The sequence below is a fragment of the Podarcis vaucheri genome (assembly GCF_965113315.1).
Source record: "Podarcis vaucheri genome assembly, chromosome: 7".
Taxonomy (NCBI): domain Eukaryota; kingdom Metazoa; phylum Chordata; class Lepidosauria; order Squamata; family Lacertidae; genus Podarcis; species Podarcis vaucheri.
The window spans coordinates 1446856-1465060 of record NC_138765.1 but is presented as its reverse complement, the minus strand read 5'-3'; the positions used below and the strand labels follow the sequence as shown (position 1 = coordinate 1465060).

Here is an 18205-nt window from a genome sequence, read left to right as displayed (position 1 = left end):
CTGGCGGATCGCGCGCTCCAGACACGGGGCTGCTGCTTCCTGACTTCGGATTGGCTGCCTGTCACCTTGGACGATGCCCATTAGTCAGCGATGGTTCTTTGAGAAATCCTGATGTTTCATTGAGGGGTTTCGGGACTCCGTTGAAGGGTTTACAAGCCTCTTCGCTGCAGATCACTAGGAGGGGAGTTTATAGGTGGAGGGGCCCACTCTGGCTCGTCGTCCTGCGTGGGTGAATGGGATTTGGGGTGTTTGGATGGCCTCTTAGTCCCCGGCTGTATCAACAGCTCGAGGGGTGAAAGGCCCGGAGGGGTCGCCTGAGGTCTCTCTCACCCGACAAGGCTGCTTTGTTGTCTCTGCAAGGCCGTCCTCCGGGCAGTCCTTCTCCTCCTTTATTTCAACCCCTCATCCCCAGGGGCCTGAGCACTGGATCCCACCCCCTACCCCCTAGCAATGGAATGGGTTTCAGATATATATATGATACAAATGTATCCAGCTTGCCTGTGGGGCTTGTGGGGGAACGTTAGGGAACACTCTTGCAGGCCCCACGGCCTCCTCCAGCACTGGAACAGGTACGCAGCGTTCCCGGAAGGGGTCCTGGTGTTCTGGGACTCACAGCTGCTCTCTTGTGAGTAGGCGGTCTAGCAGAGTAAAAGCAGCGCAGACGGAGATGAGCAGGAGAAAAGAAGGAGCCCCACCAATTTGCAGATTGGAGGCGCTGGAAGAGGAAGCACTGTGAACCTCTCTTCTCATGATGTGAACCACCCTGGCATCCTCAGATCATAGAATCATAGAATCCTAGAGTTGGAAGAGACCCCAAGGGCCATCGAGTCCAACCCCCTGCCAAGCAGGAAACACCATCAGAGCACTCCTGACATATGGTTGTCAAGCCTCTGCTTAAAGACCTCCAAAGGAGGAGACTCCACCACACTCCTTGGCAGCAAATTCCACTGTCGAACAGCTCTTACTGTCAGGAAGTTCTTCCTAATGTTTAGGTGGAATCTTCTTTCTTGTAGTTTGGATCCATTGCTCCGTGTCCGCTTCTCTGGAGCAGCAGAAAACAACCTTTCTCCCTCCTCTATGTCACATCCTTTTATATATTTGAACATGGCTATCATATCACCCCTTAACCTCAACGGTGCTCTAGAAATTTAATATCTATAGAAATAATAAATAAAGCTTGGGTAGTAAGAATTTGCTTCTACACCATCAGTTTGTTTCCCAGGTGAGGGAACACAAATATAAACACGGGACCAAGGGAATGAGAGCAATTCTGTTGGGACCCAGTTTATTCAAACTATCGCAATAGGATAGCCTTGCTAACCACTTGTTCAGCAGAGCAGCTAGTTCGAAAAGGCTTCCAGGAGGCACATTAGAAGAAAGCTAATATACACAGCACACAAAGACTCATAAAATGCCACAACACTCTTCCACTTGCATCAAGAAAGGTCACAGGTCATGGGACGTGTTGCTTAATGCGAATATCGACTCCCACAGTTCCCAGGCCATTTGTTAGGCTGCTGAATGAAAAGATAAAAACAGGGCAACTGACTTTCGGGTTTGGTGGGTGTGCATCAGTAAACGAGGGGAATTAAGACTTAAGAGAGCTGAGTGGGGGTGCTCGTGTAATCTCACTGCATATAAGTTGTACAAGTGACAACAAAGTATTCCTATTTCTATTGTATTTGGGTCTCATATGTCTCACTTCAACAACGTTCCTAGGCAACCAGGCTAAGGAAATGCTAGCTCAACACTTCTCCCTTTCTCTCTTTCCCAAAACATCACCTGCCCTTCTGGGGTCAGAAAAGGCTGCAAGCTGTAGGCAACATACACATCACAGCGTTACATAGTTCAGGAGGGTGGAATGAGGGTTACAAAATGCAGGCATACAAATCAAGACTAATACATTCTATCTAAAATGTTAAATGCAATTAACTAGGACACTTCAAACAAAATTAAAATCATTAATATCTAATTCAATCAACTATCTCAAATTTTACACCAACTCCTTCCAAGGAAAGCTCATCATGGACAGTAAATGTCACCCAATCTCTCTTATCCCTCTCCCCAGGCATGATATAAAGAAGGAATTCAACACCTTGGCGAAGGACTTTCAAGTCACAGTTCTGGGTACGTGGTAGGAATTACTATGGGGCACCAGTTGTAGATAGGTAGCCGTGTCGGTCTGCCATAGTCAAAATAAAAAAATTCCTTCCAGTAGCACCTTAAAGACCAACTAAGTTAGTTCTTGGTATGAGCTTTCGTGTGCATGCACACTTCTTCAGATACACTGAAACAGAAGTTGCTAGATCCTTCTATATAGTGAGAAGGTGGGGAGAGGTATTACTCAGAAGGGTGGTGGGAATGGGAGATTGGCAGGTGGCTGAGATGAGCCTGTTGACGACTCTTAACGACTGTAATAGGTCTTATAGGAAAAGGTAAGGGGTGAGAAGGTGAGAAATGGCTTAGTCATGTATGGGGCACCAGATGTGGCAAAGAACCCAGCTGCAACCATTACCTCATACGAACTCCAATTAAAGTCTCCTCCAATTAAATCTGTACACAGCCACTACTGTAGTTCGCTCCCACTGTGAGTTCTTTGATGGGAAGCAAGACGGGCCCTGTGGCTGAAAGTCTTTCCACACACTTGGCACTGAAATGGTCTCTCACTTTTGTGAATTCTTTGGTGGGAAGTGAGCTTGGCCCTCTGATTGAAGCTCTTTCCACATTCCAAGCACTGATAGGGTTTCTCTCCTGTATGAATTCTTTGGTGGGAAGTGAGCTTGGACCTCTCATTGAAGCTCTTTCCACATTCCAAGCAATGATAAGGTTTCTCCCCTGTATGAATTCTTTGGTGGGAAGTGAGCTTGGACCTCTGATTGAAGCTCTTTCCACATTCCAAACATTTATAGGGTTTCTCTCCTGTGTGAATTCTTTGATGGACAGTGAGCTGGTGATTGTCAAGGAAACTCTTTCCACATTCCAAGCACTGATATGGTTTCTCCCCCGTATGAATTCTTTGATGGACAGTGAGGTGGCACTTGTGAATGAAGCCCTTTCCACATTCTGAACACTGATAGGGTTTCTTCCCAGTATGAATTGTCTCATGGACAGTGAGCTGGCGTTTGTGAAGGAATCTCTTTCCACATTCCAAGCACTGATAGGGTTTCTCCCCTGTATGAATTCTCTGATGGGAAGTGAAACTGTCCTTTCTTCTGAAGCTCTTCCCACACTCTTGGCACTGATATGGTTTCTCCCCCGTATGAATTCTTTGATGGACAGTGAGCTGGCACTTGTGAATGAAGCTCTTTCCACATTCTGAACACTTATATGGCTTCTCCCCTGTATGAATTCTTTGATGGACAGTAAGCTGGCCTTTGTGTATGAAGCTCTTTCCACATTCCAAGCAGTGATGAGCTTTCTGCCCTGTGTGAATCATTTGATGGACAGTAAGCTGGCGTCTGTGAATGAAGCTCTTTCCACATTCCAAGCAGTGATAGGGTTTCTCTCCCGTATGAATTCTTTGATGGGCCATGAATTGGCCTTTGTGAATGAAGCTCTTTCCACACTCCTGGCACTGGTAGGGTTTCTCCCCTGTATGAATTCTCCAATGGGAAGTGAAACTGTCCTTTTTTCTGAAGCTCCTCCCACACTCTTGGCACTGATAAGGTTTCTCTCCTGTATGAATTGTTTGATGGACAGTGAGGTGGCCTCTTTGAATGAAGCTCTTTCCACATTCCAAGCACTTATATTTTTTCTCCCCTGTATGAATTTTTTCATGGTCAGTGAGGTGGCTTCTGTGAATGAAGCTCTTTCCACATTCTGAACACTTATATGGCTTCTCCCCTGTATGAATTCTGTGATGGGTTGTGAGCATGTTGCTTTGACTGAAGCTCTTTCCACATTCCAAGCACTGATATGGCTTCTCCCCTGTATGAATTCTTTGGTGGACAGTGAGCTGGCCTTTGTCTATGAAGCTCTTTCCACATTCCAAGCACTGATATGGCTTCTCCCCTGTATGAATTCTTTGATGGACAGTGAGCTGGCATTTGTCTATGAAGCTCTTTCCACATTCCAAGCACTGATGGGGTTTCTGCCCTGTGTGAATTATTTGATGGACAGTAAGCTGGCGTCTCTGAATGAAGCTCTTTCCACATTCCAAGCACTGATAAGGTTTCTCTCCCGTATGAATTCTTTGATGGACCATGAACTGGCCTTTGTGAATGAAGCTCTTTCCACATTCCAAGCAATGATAAGGTTTCTCTCCTGTATGAATTCTTTGGTGGGAAGTGAGAGTGCTGCTCTTATTGAAGCTCTTTCCACATTCCAAGCACTGATATGGCTTCTCCCCTGTATGAATTCTTTGATGGACAGTGAGCTGGCCTTTGTCTATGAAGCTCTTTCCACATTCCAAGCACTGATATGGCTTCTCCCCTGTATGAATTCTTTGATGGACAGTGAGATGGCCTTTGTCTATGAAGCTTTTTCCACATTCCAAGCACTGATGGGGTTTCTCCCCTGTATGAATTCTTTGATGGACAGTAAGCTGGCGTCTGTGAATGAAGCTCTTTCCACATTCCAAGCATTGATAGGGTTTCTCCCCTGTATGATTTCTTTGATGGACAGTGAGACTGAAGCTGTGAAGGAAGCTCTTTCCACATTCCAAGCACTGATAGGGTTTCTCTCCTGTATGAATTCTTTGATGGGAAGTGAGATTGCTGCTCTTATTGAAGCTCTTTCCACATTCCAAACATGTATAGGGTTTCTCCCCTGTATGAATAAATTGATGAACAGTAAGCTGGCCTCGGCGACTGAAGCTCTTTCCACATTCCAAGCACTGATGGGGCTTCTTCTCAAGCGGATTTCTTTGATGGGAAGTGGAATGGGAACTCTGACTGCAGCTCTGTCCGCACTCTGAATCCTGATATGGCTCCTCCACTGTGTGGATTTTGTTGTGGTCTCCCTTGTTCTTCATTTCCAATTCATCACCACCTGCAACTGAGAGAGAAATGGATTAGAGCCGCAAATTATGGAGCAATGCTAAATAATGCTTGTGACCCAGGAAGAACTATAGGGAGTTAGATGTGAATTCTTCCTACATAGTTTACTGTCTGCAATTCAAAAGGTCTGGCTCTTTTCTGGGATGGCTTCTGTTTGGCCTAATCATGGAATCTGTGTCATCTCCAATGTCAATCTATCTTTGGTCAATCAAAAACACAAAGAAGCAAGAACAATAACAAGGAACCTAGGAAAAGCTACTTCTACATCCTAAATCACTCTGAAGCCTACATTGAAGAAGGCCTGGGCAGTTCAGACAGCCTGATCATGGTTTGAAAAGGCAGAACTGGAGGAAGAATATTCACAGGGAAAGCAGTCAATAGTCTTTCATCCAAGGCTTACTGTTGAGCCCCATCGAAATATCAGAGGTTTGTCACATAGAGAGATGTCTTGATTTACAAAGCAGATAGGATGATCCAATAGGGAGCCTTACCGAGAGAGTCCAAGATCCCACGATTCTCCTCCATGACTTCCTTATGGAGAGCTCTCTGGTCAGGATCCAGCAACGCCCACTCCTCGTCTGTGAAATGGACAGCCACATCTTCAAAGCACACTGGGCCCTAAAAGAAATAGGCTGTCCTCTTAGGCAACATAAAGGTGATCTGTTACACTTTACTCTGTTATTTTCTGCCTCTTAACTGCTGTTCTTTTTTAATGGGTTTGTTTTGCTGCACATTTTAATTATGGATAAATATTTCAATGTGTTAATGGAATAATTCATTGTGTATTTTAATGTGAGCTATTAAGAACCTGGTGTTCTTCAAATCATTCTCTTTGTGCAAGCAATCCTATGCAAGGATCCCATTTCCCTGTGTGCTGTTCTGGGGGTCAGGAGGCCCTCCCGATGCCCTAAGACCAAGTTCAAGAGGTGAATGGGGGAATGAGGAGGATGGGGGGGGGGGAAAGCCCCTTTGTGTGAATGGTGGCGCTGGTTAGGTGCACCCTGGCCATGGTTTGGTACAGTGTGAAAACGCTTAGAAGCCTATTTTAACATTCAATCTAGAAATGAAACTGTAATGACTTATAAACATGTGGGAATGTTCAGGGATGCAGGAGAGGATATATTGTCTGATTATAGCCTTTCCAACTTGTGTTAACAAGTTCCACAATTTAGCAGAGTAACATTCCCCTTTTTAAACTCACAGCAGATGCGTTTGTTCAGGCTCGCTAAAGCCTCTGTAATAACTGTTCTGGTATTCTCCCCTTTTCCCCTCATAAAAGATAAGACGCGACACAGTGTTCTATAAAACCGTAAAAAGAGTTTACTCACATTCTGTTCACAATCGGATCCCAAAAGGCAGACTTAGCTTAGAAAAGTAACATACACCTGGAAACTATCTCATAAGGAGACAGTCCCTTTGTCCTCTCCTGGCTGGAGGCCAAGAGAGCATCTTTGGCTAAGCAGATGTTGCTTCTTTGATGCATGTAGTCAAAGAGAGAGAGATGGCTGCCCTGCCCTGTGCTTTTGTCCTTACCTGCACAGGTGAGGCCACGTCCCCCTCCTATAGTCACACACAGAGGAAGTCTGTCCCAGCCCAGAAGGAAACAGGAAGTTGACCTGCTGGCTGGGCAAACATTCCTCCCCACGTGTAAACATGTTCACTCTAGGAAGGTTGTACTTGACTGCTCTTCTGTTTCACATCCCACAAAACAATCCTAGCGACATTCAGAAGGTGCGTTAAGGGGACGCTGCTGTTCCTTATTCCCAGCACATAAACCTCCCTGAATAGCATTTCAGCCTTTGTTTAGGTCCTCTTTGAGGGAAGCCAGGAGGAGGAGAGAGATTTGTTCATGCTAGAGGCAGCCTGGTTGCCTCACCTCTCTGCCTACACAGAACGGGTGATTTTAACTCTTCATTAGAAAAAAAACGGGATCTTTGTAGGATTGCCAGGCCTAATGACCTACTTTTCTCCGTGGGTCTTGCCATTAGGAGACAGCTGCAGAGACAAAAGGCCCCGATTTCCCCCAGCTAAGTCCCTTCCTTTCCATAATACTCCGTAAGCAATCTGAGACTGCTCCTCCTGCTTCATGGCTCTCCGGGTTGTGGGAGACAAGCGGGGAGGAGAGCTTGTTGCAGGAGGATGGGGAGACCCCTTGCCTCTACACAAGCCAAACCCCTCCCTGCCTCTCTCCTTCCATCTCCTGCTTCCGCTTCTGCCTCTGAGTCTGGGCTGCTCTCTGCCACAGACTCTCTCTGCTCACTAAGCCCTGTTGCCTCTCCAGCTTCTGACACCTCCTCCTCCTCCTCCCAGTCTCCTTCCTTTTCTCCCTCTGACCCCTCATCATCGTCCCACCACCCCTCCCCTGGCCCTGAGCCTTCATTCCTTGGCGGTTCCTCCTCCCACCATTCCTCTGTGTCTAACCAGTCCATGATAGCCTCCTTCCTCCTACCTGTTCTGGCTTCCCAGCTGCTGCTTCTCCTCTGCCATATTGAGGAGATGGTTGAGCAGGTCTGGCTGGCATCGTCCTGTCACCTGCGAGAGACAAAGGTCACGACTGCCTGCTTCTCTCAGAGGGGAAACTATAGATGGGCCTTCAAAAAAGTACCCCTTTAGGATGTTTATACCCATTTCCCATTTTAGTTGTGCAAAAACGTATCTCCTTTTCTCTGAATTTTTCACCCCAAGTCTCTTCTCCAAAAGATGAAAAGTACTCACAGAGTTCTTTCAAAATCTACAACATGTGACAAAATGGAGAAAAAACTCATTCCTCCTTACCCAGTGGCCTCTCTCGGGTATCCATCGGAGTCGGTTCTGCCTCAGAGAAATCCAGACCCATTTCTGCAAACAGTTGTTTCCCCTAGAAGAGCGAAAAGCATTCAAAACAGAGCATGAGGAGAAGGATTAGAAATGAAATGGCCCTTCCTTTTTTAATGGGTTTGCTTTCCAAAAAAGGATGGGCCATTAGGAAATGATTCGGGAATACTCTCCCTCCTCTTTGGAGCCCCTTGGGAGTATCCAGATGAACGTCTCTCTCACCTGCTGCTCTGCCTGCTTCCTCTCCTCTGCCTGACTCAGGAGGAAACCTTCGGCCAGAGCCACCGCCTGGGAACTGGTCTCCGCTCCGCATTCCCTCACCCAGATCTCCATCTCCAGAGGAAGGACAGCCAGGAACTGCTCCAAGATCACCAGGTCCAACATCTGAGCTTTCGTGTGCCTTTCTGGCTTCAGCCATTGACGGTCAAGATGGTAGAGTTGGCTGCAAACCTCTCGGGGTCCTTTGGCCTCCTGGTAGCAGAACTGCCTGAGCTGCTGGCTCTGCACCTCTGAGCAAGGGGTGTCCTCCTCACCCAGTTCCTTCTTCACAGAGTTTTCCCAGAATCCCCCACTGCTCCCAGTTTCCATGGCATGGCCTCTTCCTGCTTCAGGGCCAGCTGAGTCTTGCTCATCCATCTGGGCTCTCCGGAAGTCTCCAAGAGATCGGAAGGAGCCCCTTGGTCCTCTGCCAAGTTCTGCCTGTCCTAATGAGAGGTGCCTGCTGTATTTTTTTCTATTAATTGCTTTATTTATTATTTTCCATATATATACAACACATAATTATCTTCATTTCAGTCAGTCCGATAAAGATATCTAGGTTCACCCAAAAAAATAGAAAGAAAAAAGTATCAAAAAATAGAAAAAGAAAAAGAAATTCAAATACAATTTTAACTGTATTTTCTACACATACATTTTACTTCCCATTTTCTCCGTATTTCCCTTTATATTATATTAAATTTATTGCTATTATTTGTAAAAATTCTCTTTTCTATTTTGATATCATTTTCCTTTATATATACTATTTACAGAAATCATTCAAAGGCAACTACCATGTTTATATTACAACTATTTTTCAAGTAGTTCTTAAAATTATCCCATCCTAGAATGAACTCCTGCCTGGGTTTTTCTCTAATTCCTTCAGAAAGAGAGGCTAATTCCACATAGTCTGTAAGTTTGAGTAACCAGTTTTTTTCTGGTAGGAAGTTTGTAATTTTTCCAATATATTGCAATAGTCACCCTCGCGGCCGTGGTTACATACAAAAAAAATAATTCCTTAGACCCTTGGTGATATCTGTGCCTGTAATACTCAGAAGAAATGTTTCTGTTTTTTTAGGGAAATTGACCTTTAACATTATTTTTAGTTCTGAGTGAATGTCGTTCCAGAACTCTTCGATCTTCTGGCATGGCCACCATATATGAATCTTGGTGCCTCCTGCTTCCCCGAATCTCCAACATACATCTGGTGTATTTTTATACATCTTGGAGTTTGTGCGGCGTCAGGTAACACCAGTATAACATTTTTTGCATATTTTCCCTTATGGAACAACAGGCGGTAAACCTCCAATTTACCTTCCACAAATTCTCCCATTGGGACATTTGTATGGTGTGACCTAGGTATTGGGTCCATTTAATCATGGCCGACTTAGCCTCCTCCTCCTTGACTTCCCAGAAGGTTGGCGGTTCGAATCCCTGCGACGGGGTGAGCTCCCATTGCTCAGTACCTGCTCCTGCCAACCTAGCAGTTCAAAAGCACCTCAAAGTGCAAGTAGATAAATAGGTACCACTCTGGTGGGAACGTAAACGCTGTTTCTGTGCGCTGCTCTGGCTCGCCAGAAGCGGCTTAGTCCTGCTGGCCACATGACCCGGAAGCTGGACGCTGGCTCCCTTGGCCAATAAAGCGAGATGAGCGCCGCAACCATATGTCAGGAGTGCTCTGATGGTGTTTCCTGCTTGGCAGGGGGTTGGACTCGATGGCCCTTGTGGTCTCTTCCAACTCTATGATTCTATGATTCTATGATTCTATGATTCTAACCCCAGAGTCGGCCACGACTGGACCTAATGGTCAGGGGTCCCTTTACCTTTACTTTAAGGAGAAGAGAAATGATCCCTGGGCAAGCGTGGGTGAGTCTTGCTTGAGACCAGGGCTGGACTGCACCACAACTCAGACTCTGAGCGACACCAAGTGAAGCTGCCTGGGTGCCAGGATAGCAGCTGGCATCTCCACCATCTGGGTATCATTGGATCTGGACTGTTTTCACACACTAATACCCCATCCTGTAGAATGCCATCAGCTATATTTTATTGGCGCATTCAGAATGACTTCCTGGAACCAAAATGCTTTTTCTGTGCACTCTGAGCAGGAGCAGCAAACAACGTTATAGTGAATTGTTTTCACTTTGCCTACCCGACTGCCCTGTTCACGGTTGTGAAGAATATCCCTACGTCATGAATGGTCCATGTCACCATTAAGAAAGAGAGTTTGGAACAGGCCAATATATCTGTGGACTGCCCCTGGATCAAGGGACTTTTCTTCTTTAGGTTCTCAAAACTCTTAATCCAACTCAAGGTCATCTGAACTATCAGGATGTTTAACTGAGAATCAATCACAGTCAGTCCATCATTTGAAAAATAAGACTTGAGAGCTGTCTTGCTCCAAAATGGCAACCTTGGCTTCAGGAGCCATTTGGCCCCTAGCTTATATATCTGTGTTTCTAACACTGCCTCCCTCTTCCCACTTTCCTGCTGCAGCTTCTGCCTCTGTCTGGACTGCTCTCTGCCACAGACTCTCCCCGCTCACTAAGCCCTGTTATCTCTTCAGCTTCAGACGCATTTCCCCAGTCTGCTCCCTCCCCTGGCCCACAGCCACCTTCCCTTGGGGGTCCCCCAGCTGGTTCCTCTCACTCTTCCTCTGTGTCCACCCAGTCCAGGCAGCTCCTCCTTGCATCCTTTATTCTGTTACCACCAGGTTGCGCTCTGCTTTCCATTTGGTCTCCTGTTCTTACTGGGGCCAACCAGGGGCCTCTTCTGGCAAGCCCACCAGCAGGACTGAAGACCTTCCCAGCAGCTGGCCTTCAGAAACATGTCTGTCTCTGGCTGTGGGAGCAGAGCATGACCATCATGGCCAGGACGTTTCCAAGCACAATTCAAAGTGTTGGTGCTGCTCTTTAAAACCCTAAACGGCCTCGGTCCAGTATAACTGAAGGAGCGTCTCCACCTCCATCGTTCTGCCCGGACACTGAGGTCCAGCTCTGAGGGCCTTCTGGCGGTTCCCTCCCTGCGAGAAGCCAAGTTACAGGGAACCAGGCAGAGGGCCTTCTCGGTGGTGGCACCTGCCCTGTGGAACGCCCTCCCACCAGATGTCAAGGAAATAAACAACTACCTGACTTTTAGAAGACACCTGAAGGCAGCCCAGTTTAGGGAAGTTTTTCATGACTGATGTTTTAATGTATTTTTAATCTTTTGTCGGAAGCTGCCCAGAGTGGCTTCCCAGCCAGATGGGTGGGGCATAAACAATAATTTGTTGTTGTTGTTGATAAATCATTTTGTTGTTATTGTTGTCAATAGCCCCCTGCTCCTCCCTGATTGGCCTCATCCTCTTTGAAAACCCTCTTGCTTGGTGACCAGCCCTTCCTCCTGTGGCAGGGAGTTCCATGGGTCTAACTGCGCACTGTGAGATGCATGGACTTTGTTTATTTGTTCACCATACAGACCAAGTTTCAGCGTCCAAAGGTTTCCATCTGGCTGCCACCTGGGCTAAGGAACGTGACCGATTCCTCAATCCTATGGGGGTCCCTTTGCAGGCCCTTTTCTCCCTGGCTCAGCAACCCCTCCCCAAAGGGGCCAAGCAGCGTCTCCATCCAAGGGAAGAGGAGAGCTGCGGAGCTCCTGCCCCCTCGCCCCCTCCCTGGCTTTGTCGAGAAGGAAGGGTGCAGAACCCTGACTCGGGGGTCCTCAGCAGGCACCCCATGCACCTTGCCCTGCAGCTCTGGGACCCCCAATGCGCCCCATGGGGAAGAGAGAGGAGACGTACCAGATCCCCAAGGTGCCAGTGGCGCAGGTCTTGCAGAGGAGACAAAAGCCACCCCCTTTCAGGGAGAAAGCTGGGAATGTGGGAGGGGCTTTCCTTCGGGAGGACCTCGGCCTCCCCCCCCCTTATTTCCCCGTCGTCTCTAGGAATTGCAGCTCGGTTCCTTTTAACCCTTGCAAGGCTCACCTTCTTTTTATCCCAGGATCGCAGGAGGAGCCAAGCGCACTGCAGACACCCAGAGATGAAGCCAAAGAGGGGCGGGTCAGGCGTGAGGCTCGATCATCTCAGCGTCGTGGGTTCGAGCCCCAGGTTGGGTAAAACAGTTCTACCTTGCGGGAGGTTGGGCTAGGTGACCCTGGTGACCCCTGATAATAATAAGAATAATAATTCACTATTTCTGTGAGCCTCTTGTCTGGCCTTCTGAGCTGATCCTTTTCACCCTTGCAAAGCGGAGCTCCCCACGCCTCCCTCCTCCCTGGAGTCCCATGCATTGCACACACCCGAGGGGTCTTATTTGGGGGACCCTGTAGGCTGGCCTCCAGCTCTCCCAAAGCGGAGCCCCGGAAAGCAGGAGGGGGCGGCGGGGGTGTGTGTGTGTGTTGGGGGCTCCATCCTCGCTCCGAGCCCCGCCGGGAAAGGCGCCTGTCCGGCTGCAAGCCTTGGCTGGCGTGGGGCTCTCCGGCCGAACCTCTCCGGGCCACGAGCGTGCCTCTGAGCACACGCAGAGTGCGCCTGCCTCGGAGCAGGAGGCAGCTCGGCCAGGCCAGCCCCGCGCGCCCGCGCCCCCCCCCCACTCACCTGCCCCGCCAGCCCCGCAGCAGCCTCCGGCGCGCGCCCGCCTGCCGGCCGACCTCTCCAGGTCCACGGAAGGAGCTCGGCTCGCCCAGCGGCAGGGACGCATGCGCGGCGGGGCCCGGCGCGCTCCCGACACCGCCGCGCGCACGGCGAGGCAGCCCCTTTTGCGCATCCCCATCATCTTGGGGAACCAGCCAGGTGGGACTCGAGCGCCTTCAGGGATGCGCTGCGTGGAGACCGAGGGACCTCGGGGGAGCTTGCAGGATCAGGCCGGCCCGTCCATGGGGAAGCAGCGAGCGGGATCCGGGCGCCAGAGCTCCTCTCCTCTCCCGGGGCTTCCAGAAACGGGTATCCGGAGGCAGCGCCCTGTTTGAGGAAGTTTTTCATGTCTGATGTTTTATTGTATCTTAACATTCTGTTGTGAGCCGTGCAGAGTGGCTGGGGAAATCATCATCATCATCATCAATTTTTTTTTAAAAAAAAAAAATCCTCCCAGTAGCACCATAAAGACCAACTAAGTTAGTTCTTGGTATGAGCTTTCGTGTGCATGCACACTTCTTCAGGTATCTGAAGGGAATTTTTTTATTTTGACTATGGCAGACCAACACGGCTACCTATCTGTAACTGGAATCAATTTTTATTTATACCCCGCCCTCACCAGCCAAGACCAGGCTCAGCGCGGCTAACACTGAATTTAAATACAGTAAAAACATTGAAAACAAAACAAACAAAAAAACCAGTTGATTAAAATGTAAGTTAGATTACCGTTTAAAATGCAGCTTAAAATGCAACCTTGTTTTAGTGGTAGCCCATAGATCAAAGCCGTAAGGGGAGAAAATGTAAAATATTCACCGGGGCCAACTATCCATGCTGGTCCTACATAACGCCAGCAAAAAGAGCCAAGGGGAAAATTATATACAAATCCCATATAAAGGGTTCCATTAAAAAAAGGTGAGGGGTTTAGACTGAGTCCAGCCTATAGGCCAGGCGGAACAGCTCTGTCTTGCAGGCCCTGCGAAATGATGTCACGTCCCGCAGGGCCCTAGTCTCTTGTGACAGAGCGTTCCACCAAGTCGGGGCCACAGCCGAAAAATACCTGGCTCTGGTTGAGGCCAGCCTAACCTCCTTGGGGCTCAGGACTTCCAAAGTGTTGTTATTTGTGGACCTTAAGGTCCTCTGTGGGGCATACCAGGAGAGGCGGTCCCGTAGGTATGAGGGTCCTAGGCCGTGAAGGGCTTTAAAGGTTAAAACCAGCACCTTCAACCTGACCCTGTACTCCACCAGGAGCCAGTGCAGCTGGAAAAGCACTGGATGAATGTGATCCTGGAGCGAAGACCCCATAAGGAGTCTCGCCGCGGCATTCTGCAGCCGCTGGAGTTTCTGGGTCAGCTTCAAGGGCAGCTCCATGTAGAGTGAATTACACCTGAAGGTGACTGTCGCATGGATCACTGTGGCCAGATCAGGGCAAGGAAGGTAAGGGACCAACTGCTTGATATGGCGGAGATGGAAAAATGCCACCTTTGCTGTGGCTTCAACCTGCGCCTCCATAGAGAGGGAGGCGTCAAAGGTTACACCCAAACTCTTGACAGAGGGCACTGGTAGCAGTTGTTGTTGTTTAGTCGTTTAGTGTACGCCAGGCACTCCTGTCCTCCACTGCCTCCCACAGTTTGGTCAAACTCATGCTGGTCGCTTCGAGAACACTGTCCCACCATCTTGTCCTCTGTCGTCCCCTTCTCCTTGTGCCCTCCATCTTTCCCAACATCAGGGTCTTTCCCAGGGAGTCTTCTCTTCTCCTGAGGTGGGCAAAGTCTTGGAGCCTCAGCTTCAGGATCTGTCCTTCCAGTGAGCACTCAGGGCTGGTTTCCTTCATGCTGGTCGCTTCGAGAACACTGTCCCACCATCTCGTCCTCTGTCGTCCCCTTCTCCTTGTGCCCTCCATCTTTCCCAACATCAGGGTCTTTCCCAGGGAGTCTTCTCTTCTCACGAGGTGGCCAAAGTCTTGGAGCCTCAGTTTCAGGATCTGTCCTTCCAGTGAGCACTCAGGGCTGATTTCCTTCAGAATGGAGAGGTTGGATCTTCTTGCAGTCCATGGGACTCTCAAGAGTCTCCTCCAGCACCAGAATTCAAAAGCATCCATTCTTCGGCGATCAGCCTTCTACTGGTAACAGTAGTAGTAGTAGTAATGATAATAATAGTTGCAGACCTACAAACGTGCCCCCTCTCTGGCTTTGCAGAGGGGTGGGGCCGGACCCTCTGCTCCCTGACTTGGAGGTGCCCCCCCCCGCATATTCCGCTATTGTCTTCTCCCCAATGCACCCCATCCAGAAGAGAGCGGAGACGCCCCAGATCCCAGAAGGGGCAGCACTTGCAGAGCAGAGAGACAGCAGCCACCCGCCTTCTCCTTGCAGGGAAGACCTTGGGAGGGCGGGGCTTGGGCTCTGGAGGACCTGCCAGCAGATTTCATTTCCTATCCTCTCTAGGACTCCAGCTCAGTTCCTTTTAACCCCTGGCAAGCCGAGCGCACCCAGCTCAGCCCCCTCTCCCTTTCGAAAGCAGGACAGTGGGAGCGATGTGCAGGACACACACCCAGATATGCTTTATTTGGGGGGCGGGTGGGGCAGGAAACTGATGCACGATCAAGTCCATAAGTGCCGCCTTGCCTTGTGTTCACCTAGTCACTGATGCACGCTCATTAAGTGCACCCCCCAGCGGCTGCTAGATGCAATTAGCAGGTATTACTCCTGTTTTAATGAATGGAACCCCCACTGCCTCAATGTAGCAATGCTACGGACACTTCCAATATGAAGCGGAAACAATTAATTCATCCTATTTTGCTTAGGAAATCTTGTACATACGAATGAATGTCCTGGACTCGCTGGATGCAGACAGGTGCGTCAGTTTGCATTTCTTAGTACTGATATGGAAGGGGGGAGGGCATGTCTTCTTCACCTCCTTCTTCGCTACAATATATCCATTTATTTCCAATTGTCAATGTCAAAAGGGACTAAAATCTATAAAATTCATAGAAAACCAACGTGCCAATTTGCTCAATTTCTCTAGGACTCCATGACACCTCCCCTGTCCTCCATAATCCCTCAAGCAAGGTGTCAAGACCCTAATCCTGTCAAACCACTCTGCCAAGCCCTTCCTCCGGGCAATGCCAGTGACAGACTATGCATACATGGACCATTGTCTTCTCAGGATGTGCTTATCTGCGCATATCTCCAGCTCTCTGCATATTCCCCACTCCCTCCTCCATATGTTAATCCGGTGTAACCCAACCTCTTCTTAATGTATTCATGATGTAACTGGGATGTATTTTGCACTGTATTCTGGGATATGGAGGGAAATTTCAAAAGTTCATGTCACCCCTTTCTCGCGGTTCAATCTCGCCTTGAACCTGTTGCGCAATAAACTTGGATCTTCTGCAGTTTGCTCCTGCTTCCGGCTGAGCTCATTTTCTTCCGCAGGGACCCGCGGACCTAGTCTGACAAGCTGGGTGGCAGAGTAGCCCCGCACCCAGATTTTACCATAACAGTACAGAAAGTATTGATCTGATGTGTAGATATTTTTGCTATTCTGCTTAATTCAATTCTGGAAAGTTTTCTTTCTGTGTGAAAGAAACGGGCAGAAGGTTCTTGTCTGAGTTATTTCTTGTTTGGGAAGCTGAGTGCAGCTGGTTTAAACTGGTTCTGCTATCTTTCTGTCAAGGTCATGCTGACTAGAACAGGCCAGGAGGAGCCCGGGTCTCACCTACTTTCTCTTTTTGTATCTTTGTTCTGGTGTTCTGCGCCAATTCTGAATGTACAGTAGACACTCGGGTTGCGAACGTGATCCATGCAGGATGCACATTCACAACCCGCAGCACTCGCAACCCGCGTCTGCGCATGTGCGGTTGTGATTTGGAGCTTCTGCACACGCGTGACCGTTCCAGCACTTCCGGGTTTTGGTGGTCCGCAACCTAAAAAAACGCACCCTGAAGCGTCTGTAACCCAAGGTATGACTGTATTGGATTTGTGACCATTATGCTTATTTGCCTTCAACAAAGCTCTGCTGGATGAAGTAGAATTGCCTCCGGTCTATTTCTTGGGAAGTCTGCATAGTGCTTAAGTTTTTCCCTCCTCTGGAGATGGCATGTCTTCTCCCAGGGAAGGAAGGCTCAGAGCCCAGAGGAGGAGTGATGAGTGGTCAGAAAGAGAAGAGGGGGCAGACGGGGGCGGGGAGGAGAGGAGGGGCAGGAAGCAGAAGAGGGGGAGTCTGTGGCAGAGATCAGTGCAGAGGCTGGGGGGGTAGGCAAGGGGTTGAGTGGAGACAGGCTGGTGAAGAGCCCAGGGAGTCTCCCCTTCCTGCTGCAACCAGTTGCCCCCCCCTTCTCCCAGAAGATGCAGAGAAATGAAAAGAGCAGAGTAGAGATTGGTTGTGGGTGGACACGGTTTTCATCGGAGCAAGATTTGCTGGGAAGAGCTACTGCGACCACTAGGCCTGTGCTGTTTTGGTGTCCTTAAAAAAAAAAAGAGTTAACTGTACCGGTACCGTTTACAGATAGGTAGCCGTGTTGGTCTGCCATAGTCAAAATAAAAAAATTCCTTCCAGTAGCACCTTAAAGACCAACTAAGTTAGTTCTTGGTATGAGCTTTCGTGTGCATGCACACTTCTTCAGATACCGTGTTTCTTTTAATTGATGACTTACACTTGACTCCGGCTCCTGGCGATGAGGTACAGTGTAAAATGTTTTGTAAATGCTTTATTCTTTGATTTCTGAAATCACTCCTTCACGTGTGCATTATGGGAAACCTTTGTCTGCCATAGGCCCCTAAGTGCACAGAGCCATGTATGTCCAGACTGTCAGGTGAATGGAGCCCACCCATCCGTTGATTACCCTTGTGGTCAGTTTGAATGAAACTTGTAATAACTGCTTGGAATGTCAGTGTCTTATGTCAACTCTGTCTGGAAAGGTGAAAGTCTTGCAATTCACAAATGGGTTGATTGACATATTGTACTTTTGATTTGTCTGACCTGATGCAACCCCTCCTAATTTTGTGGTGTTTTTTCTAGCATTTGCCTACGTGTCACTGACATTTGTAGGATGGGATTTCTTGTAAATGGAAATATTTAAAAGCCGGAACGCCAATTGTCTCGGGGATCTCCTTTCTTTGCTTTCAGATAGGTTGAATCTTTGCCACGACAAATGAAATGATCAGAGGCTTAACAGCCCCTTTGCTTTTTGCATTTTAATATTTTAATGTTTCAATATTTCAATGTTGTATTTTAATCTTTTTTTTTAAGTTGTATTCTTTCAACTTGTTAGCCGCCCTGAGCCCGACCTTGGCTGGGGAGGGTGGGATATAAATAAAAATTATTATTATTATGATTATTATTATTATTATGATTATGATTATTGTTATTGATTAAGGGTAAGGATTTGCTGAAAGGACTTTTTAAATGAGAATACAAAAGGGGAGGTGTGAGGGGGTCAAAGAACTAAGGTGATGAGATAAAGGAGATTGAAGGATGGAATTAACTTTAAACTTTAAACTTCTTATGTTTGTTTTTCTTTTTATCTATATCTAAT

At 48.2% G+C, this 18205-nt stretch overlaps 2 protein-coding genes across 7 annotated transcripts in view; both read right to left on the bottom strand.

Moving 5' to 3' along the window:
- LOC309536772 (uncharacterized protein) overlaps positions 1–18205 on the bottom strand; it is a 154896-nt gene that overhangs the window by 16580 nt on the left and 120111 nt on the right. The gene's annotated exons all lie outside the window — the stretch shown is intronic.
- LOC309536736 (uncharacterized protein) lies at positions 1260–12740 on the bottom strand. Of its 6 annotated transcripts, none has more exons than XM_082230974.1 (7): positions 12637–12718; positions 12025–12203; positions 8034–8624; positions 7773–7854; positions 7447–7529; positions 5489–5615; positions 1260–4995 (listed from the first exon to the last, which is right to left on the bottom strand). In XM_082230974.1, exons 3-7 carry the CDS (start codon positions 8445–8447, stop codon positions 2567–2569), a joined length of 3135 nt encoding a protein of 1044 aa, XP_082087100.1. In that variant the 5' UTR covers positions 8448–8624; positions 12025–12203; positions 12637–12718; the 3' UTR covers positions 1260–2566. The 6 variants fall into 6 exon arrangements, with proteins under 6 accessions (XP_082087100.1, XP_082087102.1, XP_082087097.1 ...); XM_082230976.1 differs by lacking the exons at positions 12025–12203; positions 12637–12718 and adding exons at positions 9381–9546; positions 11842–11980 and having other exon boundaries at positions 1260–4989; XM_082230971.1 differs by lacking the exons at positions 12025–12203; positions 12637–12718 and adding exons at positions 9381–9546; positions 11842–11978.

What these genes read in the sequence shown, in the direction of transcription:
- LOC309536736 (XM_082230975.1), bottom strand. Translation starts at nt 8,447, where the DNA reads ATGGATGAGCAAGACTCAGCTGGCCCTGAAGCAGGAAGAGGCCATGCC. An exon ending in CAGCTGGGAAGCCAGAACAG is followed by an intron (nt 5,616 to 7,446) that starts GTAGGAGGAAGG and finishes TATTTCTTTTAG; the next exon opens with GGCCCAGTGTGCTTTGAAGA. An exon ending in TGGGATCTTGGACTCTCTCG is followed by an intron (nt 4,996 to 5,488) that starts GTAAGGCTCCCT and finishes TTTCTCTCTCAG; the next exon opens with TTGCAGGTGGTGATGAATTG.